Consider the following 13,709-nt stretch of genomic DNA (forward strand, 5'->3'; position numbering starts at 1 on the left):
AATCAGGCATCTGAAGGTGCTACTGCTACTTGCAGAGAACTGTAAGGGGCCCAAATCAGCGGATGATTTAAAGACGACGCTTAATGAGGAGACTGCCTGGCGGGCGGCCGTCTGCGGCAAGGCCACGCGCAGCGGCCCCACTAGCACCCATTTGTGTTCTCTGACCCTTTCACTCCTTCATCAGTCCTGACGTCCGTGCCTTTCATCTTCCCTCCCGCCCCCACCCCCCGTGCTTCCCAGCAAAGAACCCCAACAAGACACCCTTGAAAACACTTCGATGTGGTCTGAAATACGCTGATAATTAGCGTAATGAAACCCAGGAGGAATGTCCTGAAACTCCCACCTCTCCGTTGAATGTCATAAACCTAATAAAAGCATCTGTATCCTAGAAATAAGCCTGCCTCCCTCCTGCACCCTGAGAAGCTTTTCTTCTGCACAAAATGAGATAATCCACTTCTTTCTAACACCATATTCCCACCCCCAAAAGCTGGTATCCCCCTAAACTATAACCGCACACCCCGACTCCTGCAGGACTGTGGGCTGGGAGGGGTAGGGCAGGGGGCATCACATGCCCCCCACCCCATGGTTCCCCGCCAGGCCACATGGGGGCAGGAAGTGCTCTGGATTAAACAGTTTTAGAATTGGTTCCCTGTGGGGGTGGATGACATTGCTAAGTGGGGGTCTCCTTCCCTTCTATCCAGTTGCTGCAATCAGTAAACTCGGGTTGGGGGTCTGCCTCGGTCACACCCGCAACACGAGAACCGCTCACCTCACAGGGCCCTCCCAGCCATGTCCGCGCTGCATGGCCTCGCCGAGCCCTCTGTCCACAGCCCTCCCAGAACTGTCCGGGGCCTGGGGACACCTGACCAGCTGGCCAAAGCCGATCCCCTTTCCTGAGAATTGGGCCTTGGAGCTACCTCTGTGGGTGGTCTGAACCCAGGAGCAGGATGGTGGTCATGAGTGGCCTAGAAAGACAGAAGAGGGAACCATGGAGAGGATGGAGATGAAAGATGCAGTGGCCTCAGAGAGGTGGAGAGAGGCCCAGGGCGGCTGCCCGATTCCTGGCCCACAGCCCACGAGGTGGTGCTTCCTCTGTCCGGGTCCCAGGAGCCAGTGTATCTCCCTTCTGATCCTCCCTTCTGCCCTGAGCAACCAAGCGCTGGCCACAACAGTTGTCCCACCAGCCACCATTCACCGGAGGCCCATGGGGCCTGGAAACACCTTCCAAGTTCAGTGACGGGGAAGAGCGACCACACAGCCACGTGGTAAAGACCTCGCCTATTGAAACGCAGATGAAGCTGGGCCACTGGCTCTCAGCACAGCCCGCAGCCCTGCAGAGGCTGCTGGGGCCGAGTTAGGGGGTCCCCAGGCCCGAACCCCGCCCTGGCCCTGGGCAATTCCTTCACCTCCACAGGCTTTGTAGGGAGATGAGGAGGGGAGCAGGGAGGCCCAGAAAACGCCCAGCACACACTCAGGGCTCAGCAGACACAAGGTCCTCACTGCTCTCAGCTGTCTCCCCTCACAAACAGGACACAGCCTGGGTCACGTGAAGAATGTCCTAAGGGTCCAGCCCTGTGGCTGTGCCCTGAATGTCTGTGGCCCCTGCAGCCCAACCATGTGTTGAAATCTTAACCCTCACGGTGACAGTATTGGGAGGTGGGGTCTTCGGGAGGTGATGAGGTCAGAGGGTGGAGCCCCGAATGGGGTCAGTGCCCTCGTACAAGAGGCCCCAGACAGCTCCCTCGGCTTTCTGCCCTGTGAGCACACAGGAGAAGACGACCGTCAGCAGACGTTGAATCTGCTGGCGCCCTGATCTGGGACTCCAGCCTCCAGAACTGAGAGATAGGACTTGTCCTTTGCAAGACACCCAGCCTGTGGTATTTTGTGAACGCAGCCTGAAAAGACTAAGACACCTGCTTATGCTCCAATGGGGATTTTAAAGAAACATTTTAAAGTTTCTATTTGCATTAAAGAGAAGCAACATGATGAAGCCCTATATTTCCCTTTTGATAAAAGAATGTCTTTCAAATACAGGGTTGGTGGGATTTTAGAAACAGTCCTTATGGGATGTGTGTGAGAGGGACAGCGTGGGCGGGGCTGCCTGACCCAGGAGGCGGCCCCTGTGCTCAGGCAGCCCTGACGTGCTAGCCCTGAGGTGCCGTGTGTGCGTGGGGTCTTTCCACCCAGGAGAGCGCTGGATGCCCGCGCTTTCAGCTGCCGGCCAGCCCAGCTCTCATGTCCTGGCACAGGCCAGCAGGTGCATCAGCTGTAGGACGGAGCCCCTGCCCGCCCCCATCCTTACCCCCCACACACATCCATGCCCACCTGATTTGACCAGAAGAAGAGAAGGAACAAGCCTGGGCCCCTCGGTCAGTACAAAAATGGCCTCCTCACTCCACTGCTGATCCTTCCCCACCAAAAACTCCACACCTCGCTACCCACCAGCATATATGCGTCCTACTTAAGAATTCTCTCCTTCCTTCCATCACATCCTGCCTGTAACTCATTTTACCCCAGCACTTGCTCTCATTTAATCCAACACGAAATGGAAATTAATGGGGGGAGGGGCAGGTGATGGGGGAGCCTTGGGAACTCTTGTCACTCCCCAGGGCCAGTCCTACCTTCATTTTCTGATAATGCCTCCTGGCATCTGCAGCCAGAGAGGAAAAGTTTTTTGCTATCAAGTTCTCCATGGTGAGAAGATTGCTTTTCAGATGTTTGCAAAGCCACATTGCCTGAAGAAAAAGAGGAAAAGAAAATTTCAGTGAAAGCTATAATTAAGCGAACTCCATTATAATGCTTAGGTCTTTCCATATTCTACTAGAACAGACGGGCCACAGGGAAGCATCATTATTTCCGGCAGGAGGAAGACCACCCAGGGAGACAAACCCATAAAGTAACCCTCAGCCTAGGAATTCTGCTTGCATGCTCTCTCCCCTTCAACCAGCCACTGGCTCCTAACAGAGCTGGAAAACCCACAAAGGGGCGCTGCTTTAGCTGTCCTGGGCATACCTTTCCAAGCTCTGTGGACAATGAGTTTTTAACGCAAGAAAGCCTTCTAACAGGAAATGCAGGGCCAGGACCTACATATGGGTCACAACCACACTCTTAAATGTTGGGAGGTGACCTATTCTGGCCAACTGTGCATTTAGTTAATTCATGACTATTATTTACACAAGGGAATAATGAATTTGAAGGAAAAACAATGCATAAAATGTTCTTAATACCAAGATTATGTTGATGACCATTTTGGTGTCAGGATGATTCCGAGGGCCCTGAAGGTCCCCGGGCAGGTACGAACCTTACTTCTCTCTGTTCCTCAAGCTGGGACATGTCGATGACGCCATCAGGAAAGAGCCCTGTTGGGTCCTTGTTGGGACTCTACTATGTATCATTTTATTGTGACATTAGGTTCTGCGTGTCCGCATAGAGCAGTCAGGGGCAGGGACAGCGAATTCACCAAAAGGCGACAAGCTACAAGCTGCAACACCAGATAAGCGCTGTCGGGCCCTGACCTTGGCCGAGTTGGGACTTGACAGAAGACGGTCTCTGCTCTGACTCACACGTGCTTCATGAATTCAACCCTGTGATCAGAGAAGAGCCAGAGCCAGGAAGGAAGCCAGGTGGTCCAAGAGTGTCCTTCACCAAATGATAGCTCTCACGCTGAGCAACCCGACTCTGCTTTTACACAGCTCCCTAAGCCTGTCTGTCGGGGTGCAGAGGCTACCACCCTACTTCCCAGCGTCAGAATCCCCTCATCAGAATCCCCTCAGAAGCTGTTCAACCAGCTTCCTGGGCCTCCCCAGGGGACGCTGATGAGGTGAACCTGGTGGGGAGTCAGGAACCTGCGTTTTCCAAAGCACCCTGGTAATGCTCGCTCGTGCTGGCCAGGTCTGGGAGCCCCAGTAAAAGAGCAACTCTAACAGCAAAACAGTGGTTCAGGCAGGAGGACTGCAGATAGGAGTGAAAGCTGACAGCCTGATCGTGCAGATCAAAGTAGAAAAACTACAGAGAGAGAGACTGACAGATGGATAGAAAGACAGACAGACAGGTGCACAGAACAGGGAGGGACACTAACTCTGACGCACAGCAGAGGCAGGTTATTTTGTGCAAGGATCGGCCATCTTAATTCCTTTGCAGAATAAAGCAAAATGCCAGCTAATCAGGGAAACAGTCTGCTCCATTCTCCAGGCCTGGGACGAGGGCTCAGCAATGACAGTCACCCAGGGAGGGGTACCCGGCTCTTAAAAGACACAAAGAGTCCCATCTCAGATGACTGAAGTGTTAACAAGGTTTGGGCACTTCAGAAAAAGGAGCTTAAAGATTAAAACCGCCCCGGGATGAAGCACACCGGCTTCAAGGACAGGGGTCTCCCCCAAGGAGGGAGAGACAAAAAAGGGGTGAGGTGGGATGCCGTGCTCACGGTGTCTTTAAAGTTGGCTTTCAAATGGAAAACGGATCATCAAAACGAGTACGGCAAAATGATAGATTCCTGTAACATCTGGGCGTTTCTATGCTTTTCTGATTGGCTGAACTAGTTCATAATTAAAACTTGAAGAGCAATATCTGGAGATTCCACACCAAAGGTCTTTGACACGTGTACGCTGTCTGACCCAGCACCCCGACTTCCAGGGCTGTCTCCTCAGGTTAATACCAAGGCTGTTCAAAGACACAGCCCTGTCGCCATGAGCAACCCCCGCAAGGTAGATCCCAAAATGTTCAAATAAGGCTTATCTCTGGAGGGTTGAAGAGTTATCGTTTCTGGGTTTTGTGGTTTTGGTTTTATTTTTTTAGTATTTTCTAGGTTTTCTACCGTGAACCCTACTGCCTCTTGCAATAAGAAAATAAGAAGCCAGAGGAGAATCAGCAAAGCTCAGCAGTGCTGAACTCAGGGACGTGCAGTCTCATCCCAGCTCTGCAGCCTGTGACAGATGACAGCATCACAACACTGCATACAACACACTTACGATAGTTGTTTTCCCCGCGGCAGGTGGACCTAACACCACAATCTTCGGCACTGTGGAATGAAAAGATTTGAATGTCACTGCACCATGTGACAAAGCAACCTCCCACGTCTGTGCTGCTCTGGGTGCATCATTTCTTTCCTCCCCAGATTTCATTTTCTGCAAGTGACACGGTCGTTTGTAACCCAGTGCTTCAGAGACGCTCTCGCCATACAACATATTCTCTGTGTTTAGAGAGGTAAGTGATCACGGAGCTGCTTTATTTTTCTGTCTCTGAGGGGACACGGACATGGTAACTTGTTTGCCAAACTAATAAATATCAAGAACAATTGAGATTTCAAACACCATAAAGCATTTTAAACAGGGACTTCGTCTCAGGGACACGCTCTCAAATAAAGCTGTATTTTATGTAAATCGACCTTCGAGGCTTGGTTTTTTAAAATATATTTATGCCTTTTTATTTAGCAAATTGTATTTCCCCATCATTTTACGGAGGCAAATAATGGAGGAAAGCCGGCAGTGTATGGGCCAGATTTATAAAACCCCAGCTAGGAAAGTCTTTGTTTTCAAATATGGGCATTTTGATGCAAATAGAAACACTGGCTGCTTGCTTCACCCTGAGACTCGTGGCTCCGGCAGTCTTTTGGCCATGCAGAATTCTTGAAGTGGCTACCGGACCACTGAGTGGGTGCTGGCTGCTGGAAAAGACCAGCATCTCAAGAAGAGCGTGGGAGGTGTGTGCACTTGGGTCAAAATAAAGGAAACAGAACGTGGCAGCTGCACAGGGGATGCGCTGACAGCCAGCTTGATTGTGTCGCCCTTCCCCCTAACTACGGGGGTGGGGAGGGGTGCAGAACAGCCACGGCCATGTAGGGCCCTGAGCCCAGCCCCATGAGCCCCTAATGTCTGCAAGCAGAGCCCATTCCTGCCAGGCCACCGGGAAAGAACCCATCCATGCAGAGACCTGATCTGGCAGTGAACTCTGAGAAGGAACTAGAGTGTCCATTTGGGCCACGACGTAACAACCAGCCAGACTGCTTGCGTTTAAATTCACAGCTCCGTCTGGTTTTCAGGGAACACATGGAGGAAAAGTTCAAGATAATTCAGTGATTCACTCCACACAACTCACTGAGCGCCTCTTCCGTGCTCAGCATGGAGCTGCGTGCTGCCGAGGAAAGTAAGGTGGCCACAGGCCCTGGTGACAGTTGCGTCGCGAGGTGATGCATTAGACGAGCCCCGACAGGGAGCAGTGGTCCTGTGCCCACCTCCGACGACGGAACTGCTCTCCCCGGAACACGAATGACGTGGGACACAGGTCATGGCTTTCTGCTTTACTTGATTTTGACGTGTCCCCAACTAACTGCTTTAGGACACTGTCGTTTGCTACATCTCTAAACACGTGTGAGTCTGCTTCACAGCCCCATCAAGGTGTGAAATGTGGGTAACTTGCGTCTCGCCTGTGGAGGGTGATGTGAATCGGGCAGGAGCGTGGGGGCCGGAAGGCCGAGGACGGGGTGGGCCAGGGGCACCTCCTGCCACCTGGCCAACGGCCGGGACACGCGCGACACCCCAGCGCGGCACACATCTGCACGCACTCCTCTCCTCTCAAGGCTCGGCTGCGCTGCATCCTGCCCTCCTCAGTGTGGCGGACTCAGCTTCCAGTTTTCTTCTGGCCAAAGGGCTCCGTGTCCCTTTATGTCCTCTTGGACCCGGAGGGGCACGACCTCGACAGCAGGCTGGGATGTGTCCTGCTCATGCGAACAGCCTCGCCTCGCTGGGGACCCCGAACACAACCCGGCAGCCCTGAGCAATCCTCTCCCTGACCTGGAGCTTCCTCTTCCCTCCTGAGGATGTTTTCCATGTTCCTACCTTGGCACCTGTCATCTCCGCGTCAAGAATGCCCTCCTCACCCCAAGCCAGCCTCACCCACCCGGCCCCACTGGCTTCCTTCCCAGCTCGTGACCCAGAGGCTGGCGGCTGCCTACGGGCCGCCTTGGGAAGGTTTGTGCCGCAGCTGGGCGGCCGGGGGAGCACTATGCCCGACCGAATGGACGGCAGGCTCCCTGGAGGCAGTGACCAAGTCTCCCCCTCCTTTCCAGCCACCAGTACAGCAAGGAGCCATGCACAGAGCAGGACCTGCAGTGGCCTCCTCGGCTGTCCCCTCCCTTTCTGTGGTCACTGAGGTTTTGTCACCTTTGTCACCACCATTACTACCTCCAGACAAAGATGCCCTCTGCCACTTGGCATTCTTGGGTACATCTTGCAGGAACCAGATGCAGCCGAGTGGAGTGGAGCAGGGGGGGTGTTTATTCAAAGGCCAGCGTGGCTCACAGAATCCTGCACAGGCAGGAACCAGGCCCGGGGCCACCGCACTGGGAACAATGCCCCAAGTAAGGCCGCCGAGTGGTGCAGGGGGCGTAGCACCGATGCACTGGGTACCAGACACTGCAGCCGGTGCTGTAATGACACTCACGTATGTGGGCTAGGGGCTGCCATCAGTCATGCCAACACTGTCACTAGGAGCCAGGCCCTGCAGGGTGGCCAGGGACAGCGCCTCCCAGACCACGTCCAGAGTCTGGGCTCACCTGGCCGGGGAAGCTCAGGACACAAGTCCAGGGAAGGCATTTCAGCTGCTGGGCCGGGAGCCAGGGCAGCGACTTCCAGGCTCCCAACCTGGATGAGAGAAGCCACAGCAGGTGGAAAATACTGCTTACAGGATGAGTCTGGAAATGAGGTGGCTTTGGGGACACTTGTTTGGCTAAGATGATAAGGGAAGCTTGGAGCTGGGGTGCCATGGGAGGTTTGGGGGAGGGGTAGCGTTCGAGCAGCAGGGAGGGTGGTCGAGGGCGGAAGGGCCTCGTGCACTGAAGCAAAGAGCTTACTCAGACATGACGAGAAGGCCTGTTTGCCAAAGCCAGAGTGAGGGCGCAATGGGGGACAGGGTCTGGCTCGTGTGCCCATCTCCCGGCCACCTCTCTAAACACAGGCCTCCACCGAAGTTCCTCAGAACCTGGGCTGGACCCAACAGGGCTGAGGGCCTGCAGAACCCAAGGAGAAGGGAGACACACCTCTGCAAGTGCGGTCAGGGAACGACACCCAAGTCACACATTCGTCCTGACCAAGTGACAGGGTTCAAAGGCTACTGGAGAACCCCTCCCCCTTCCGGGCTCCTGTAAGTGGCACCCAAATTGTACACAGCTGTGGAAATGCTTCAAAAGGGGAACGTCCATGGCCTCCCCCCACAATTTCTTGCACACATTTATGTGTTTAATTTCAGTTTCTTAAAATCTAACACCTTGAAACTCCAGCCCTGCTCATGAGTAATTATTTATAAACAGTGTCATAAAGGCTGCTTGACTGCCAAGAGTAATCAACTTCTTCAAACCACTTCAAAGGAAATCAAAAAACCTTTCCATCCACAGATCCTTTTGAGGTTTAACTAGGAGCATGATTTAAAATTCACAAGAAAACCCTTAGGTATTGGAGTTCTAATACACAGCTTTCTTGGACAAACGTTTGATAAAAAACGAAACATACCATTATACACAGCGTCGCCTGCTCTAATATTGCCCAGGGCTACTGTAAATGCTCACTTTGTACTAAATCTGCTTTTCTCGCGGTGAAGGGGCTGCCAGCCTAAGTGCGGGTGGCTCCCCTGGTTCCCTGTGTGCTTGCTCGCTCACCGGGAGGAGTCTGGAACCCTCTCTCCCTCTGCACCAGCCACTGGGCCTGTCGCTGTGAAGCCCGGACCACCCAACACCCATGGCCAGGAAGCAGAGGGTCGAGAGAGCCGGCTTCAGGTAACAAAGGCCACTGCGTGACTCGACAGAGGTGTGACAATCTAACCCAGGGCAGGGGAAATGCTAGCTGAGTGACAGGGGACCTCTCCGTGCTTGCTGTCCGACTTCTAGAACACATGGGGGTTGGGCTAAACCGTTTCCAGCTTCCCCCCACTCCTAGAAAAATCACAAAAGTGTGGTCCTCTCCGCTGCCTCCCCTCCACCTTCTCGTTTTTGCTTCACTTGTAGGTGGAGGGTGGGGCACGGGGAAGAAACCCACAGATATCCCTCTGTTCTTTTCACTTAAGTGGGGCTTGAGCCAAAGGGCCAAGATGCTCCAACGTCCATAAAAGCTCTCAGCCAAAGGCCTGAGAGTGTGGGGACAGATCAGCACTCCAATGACTCTGCTCCGTGACAGAGCATGTGGCCCACACCTCGCCTCCTCTATCCAAGAGGACGAGTAGGAGGCCGGCCCCAGCTGGAGCTGACCCAATCAGGTCCAGATGCTTCAGCCAACTTGAGAGCAGCAGAGTGGGGTAACGTGGAGAAAGGGGCCAAGGCTCCATGGAGGGCAGCCTTGGAGAGCCATGAGACCCGTGAGTGAATGGGGCGCTGAGGAGAGTGGCGGGAGGTAGTGAAGGGCACGTGGAGGCGGCCGCACTGCGTCCAAAGCAGAAAAATGAGGTTTGAATTGAAACACTCTGGTGAAGTGGATAGTTTGACACTGAAAATGATATCTGCACACAGAGGAGCAAGATCAAAACATAAAGCTGGAACTGGTCTCAGATACTAGGCTCTTGAATTTCCAGCCGGGCAGACTGGCTAAGCTCCGAGGTTCAAGGGGAACACAAAGCACATACACCCCTAATCAAGATGTTTCAAACCAGCAGTGAGGTGCCATCACAACGCTACTTGGGGTTCAAAGTTATATTTTTGTCAAGTGCAATTTTAATTTCAAAAGATCGCATTAAGCTTTTCCCAGGTGGAAGCTCTGACATCGCCCCACCTGAAGCTCTGAGTGAGTGTCGGGGCCCTGCCATTTCCACAGCCCACTCGTGTCTGAGGCATCCTTCCTGTGGCTGTCACTGACCAGTCACCAGGGACCATGCCAGAGCTTCGTCACCTCCATCTCAGTCTGTCTGGTAACCAAACATGCCCATTTTATGAATGAGGAAACCGAGGCCAAGAATGCAGAGCCCTCTCACCATTTCTTTACATGCTCACAAGTTGAACATGGGCGGAAATGCTCCCAGCAGCCCTCACACAGCAGAGCCCCAGGGCAGGGGGTTTGGGAAGCTGGGGGTGGGGAGGGTGGGAGGTAGGGAGTAAGTAGTGCCGTGTGCAGCAGGCCCGCCAGGAAGAAAGGAAGGTGACTTAACACCCACCCTGCAGAACAGGAGGCCCTCCCACCCGCATGAACCAGAGACTGCAGGCCTCTTAAAAGGGCCTTTGTGGGGCAAAGTGAATCACAGCGAGAGGCAGAAAGGCAGGGTGATGGCTTGAGGAGGTGTCCTCCTGGGACCCCTGGGGTCACGGCTCTGTGCCCACTGGGGCTTACGGGCTCACAATCAATGTCCATTCTCAATTCTGGCCAACTAGAGGCTCAGAAAAAGGCACTGCTGGGGCTCTCTTTGGACCACCTTGCGGAGGTCTGTGAAACTGTGAAACGGCTCCTCCATGCTCTGCACCAAGCCTGACCCTGCATGGGGGCTGCAGGCAGAGCTCCCAGAAAAGGCCAGGTGCAGCAGGGCTCCCCTGGGGGGGAGGGAGCTTTCCTCTCTCTCACTGATTTTTTAAACTACTTAGTGTCCTTTCTCATCTCGGGCTTCTGAGCCCCACCACTGGCATGTCAGCTCTCCATCCCTCTCAGCTGCACCAAGCGCTCATTTCACTGGTGCCTGGTAGCTCCTTCAAAGTGGTTAGTGCTCCAATGAAAGAAACATCAAAGCTCTGAAAGCCCAGTTCTCCTGGCAGCTCCTGGGATGCGATGACCCTCCGCCACGTGGCAAATCCCGTGGAAGGGAGCCGCTTCTCCCCACTCCCTGGTTTTGGGCTCTGGCTTTGGGTCCAGCTGACCTGCACTCGGGCCAAGATGTGGGGAGCTCTGGAACTCATTAACGGGCACTGATAATGAGACCATCAGGAAAATCCAAACGCTGCCTGTCTAGGTAGACCAGAAACCAAATTTACACCTGACAAGTGGAGTGATCACAGAGCTCAAACCCAACAGGCAACATCAGATGGGACGTGCGAAAGCATTAATAATTGATTCCTGGGCCATTCTGAGGTTTCCATTTTCATAACTTGGCAAGAGAATTTTTATTAGCTGTGCTAATAAGAAATTAAGGCATTTTTCAATTAACCACCACCCCAAGTTGTCAAAACCCCTGCCCACCCTGTTCTACACCCTTTCAGACACAGGAGGGCAGAGTGGGTCACAGCTGTTCCCAGGAGAAGGGGGCGCCCCCCCCCGCCCCCCCCCCTCGCGCTCACCATTATCGTTGTTTCGCTGTAAGTAATCAATCATGAACGGGATGGGCTCCTCGGGCCGGTGGATCAGTAGTTGCTCCAGCATGTTCTGTGGGCACAGGGCAGACACCCAGGTGGTTAACACCTGCAGGGGCACCCATGACCCCGAGCTCAGGTGGCCCAGGACGCAGTCACTATGGGGCCTCATCACTGCACCTCACTAATATACCTTCAACTTGGGACCTAGCACCTGCCCCGGCTGGCAGCTGCTTGCGTCCCATGAGCACAGGCATGAGGGAGGGGCCGTGTAGAACTGCTGGGGAGGCCGCTGGAGGGACCATGCCCCTGACTCAGTCAGTCCAGGGCCTGCTCCCCTCCGTCCCTTTGTGCTTCCCAGACCAGCCTTCTCTCTCTGGGTTCCTTCTCGTGTACCCCGGAGCCTTAGCAAACGCTGCTCCCTCATCTTGGACTGGGTTTCCTCAGTCCTCAGGTCTCAATGGAAAAAAGCCTTCCTGATCACACTCACTAGGTAAATCCTGCCACTTGCGCCTGCAGCCCGTGTATACCTGTTACTGCCTTGCCCCTGTCCCAGTGCCTGGCACAATCACAGTAGGTGTCCAGTGCAGATGTCTGCTGGGGGACATGGCCCTCACTGCTACCAGTGTCCCTCCAGAGTGGGACAGAATATTTACCAGCCAAATATCTAACTAGTCCTGGGATAGCCTGGCCATTTCATTCCAAGAGAAAGAGCTTCCATGGTTCCAGAACAAAAGGCACAGAAGTGAACCAGGTAGCTGAGAGGAGCTGGGCTGGTACAAAAGGGCACCCTTTCACCCTAGGGACAAGCAGGGAGGGGCTTTAGCCCTGGGAGGGCAGAGGGAGTGTGGGGCAGTAAAAAGAGCACTGAACTGTATGAAGTCCTAGCCCCGCTCTGTGAATCTCACCAGCAAGCCCCTTCCCTTCTCTGGGCCTCAGCTTCCCCACCTGTTAAATGGCACGGTTGGATGAGGTCGTTGGTCATATATCACTGGTGAGATGGTGTGAGATGATTTTAGATGGTTCACAGATGAATATTCTTAATTTCACTTTTAAATAGTTGTATATTGAATGTGTGTATTAGAAAAATACATCAAATCTATGATTTCAAGGATACCGTTTAGGACGAAGCAGAATAAGTTACTCAATTTTTAAAAAGTGAGTTGATTTAAAGAAATAATGAGGTTAAAATGGCAACGTGGTGGTAGTTACATGAATCTATACCGGTGATAAAATTTCATAGAAACATATACACACACAAAAAAATGAGTGCAGGTAAAAATGGCTGAAATCCAATGAAAGCCTATAGTCTTAGTTAAGTCTTGTACCAACGTCAGGGTCCCGGTTTTCACAATGTACTAATTATGTTAGATGTTATTACTGGGGGGACTTGGGGGAAAGACACACCAGAACATCAGACTATTTTTGTAGCATTCTGTGGGTCTGAAATTATTTTAAAATGAAAAGTGTAAAAAGCAGAAATGGTAAACCAACCAACCAAACAAACAAAAACCATGAAGGGAACACACAAATGACTGCAGACGGGAAATACTGGACTAAACGTTTTCTGGGCCTGCTCCTTCCAGCAAGCACTATGAGAACCGCCTGGTTCTCTAGAGCAGACCACAGTGCCCCTAGGAGCTCCCCCATCCCACTCACCACCCATTTTCTCTACTTTGATTGGCCACTCAGTTTTAGAAATTTTTCTCTCTTTTCCTCTATCAGTTAACACTTTCCAAAAGAAACATGTTTGCTAGAGAGATGATGCCTGTGGGAGTGGGGCAGAGCCCGAGGAGCAGACAAATGCTCTGGAAGCTGGGCTCCTGGGTCCCCCTGGCCCTCAGAACCTCTGAGAGGATAGACAGCTCCTGAAAGCCTTTACCTCTAGGTGCAGAAGGGACACCAGCAGAACACCTGGGGTGGGGCTCTGCCTAAGGTCACACAGGGAATGGGGGCCAGTCAGGTCAGGAACCCAGGAGGAGAGCTTGGGAGCTCCTGGCTCCAAGGAGGAAGAGCCAGGGGAGAAATGCTGCTGTCCAGACCACAGGGCTGCTGTCTCAGGAGGAGGCCATCTCAGAGGATGGGGACGCCACCTTGAACACGGACACTCCCCAGCTCTGAAACCAACACTACAGACCTCCGGGGAATTGTCCGCGCCGCCTGAGACCCCTGGAGAGCACCTCTTGCATGCCGGCATTTCACAGACAGGGGAACTGAGAAAAGGGAGGACTTGCTCCAGGCCATCCAGCCGGCTGGTGCGGAGCCAGGACCAAATCCTGGTCAGGACAGCCTGCCCCTCGGAGTGAGGGATGTTTCGGGGTCACGGGGCTAGAGGAGTCAGACTCCCCAAGTTAGGCAATCTCGTGGGTTAACAAACGTGGCCCCCAGCTGCAAGATCACCGGCGCGCACCCTGGCACCGCGACAGAGGTTCCCCGGCCGCCGCCCAGTGTCGCGACAGGG

At 53.5% G+C, this 13,709-nt stretch overlaps 1 protein-coding gene across 6 annotated transcripts in view; it reads right to left on the reverse strand.

Annotated features, from left to right (window-relative positions):
- Window positions 1-13,709, reverse strand: part of AK8 (adenylate kinase 8) — a 116,002-nt gene that overhangs the window by 102,098 nt on the left and 195 nt on the right. For 3 of the 6 annotated variants that reach the window (XM_074331246.1, XM_074331245.1, XM_019728912.2), the window contains exons 2-4: window positions 11,237-11,321; window positions 4,968-5,017; window positions 2,622-2,735 (exon numbers count right to left, since the gene is read on the reverse strand). In XM_074331246.1, the coding sequence (XP_074187347.1) occupies window positions 2,622-2,735; window positions 4,968-5,017; window positions 11,237-11,321 (249 nt within the window). Of the gene's footprint in view, window positions 1-2,621; window positions 2,736-4,967; window positions 5,018-9,749; window positions 9,883-11,236; window positions 11,322-13,385; window positions 13,702-13,709 lie in introns of those variants that run through there. The other 3 variants (XM_074331244.1, XM_074331247.1, XM_074331248.1) reach the window with 3 other exon arrangements.

Source organism: Rhinolophus sinicus, linkage group LG04, assembly GCF_036562045.2.
Source record: "Rhinolophus sinicus isolate RSC01 linkage group LG04, ASM3656204v1, whole genome shotgun sequence".
Taxonomy (NCBI): domain Eukaryota; kingdom Metazoa; phylum Chordata; class Mammalia; order Chiroptera; family Rhinolophidae; genus Rhinolophus; species Rhinolophus sinicus.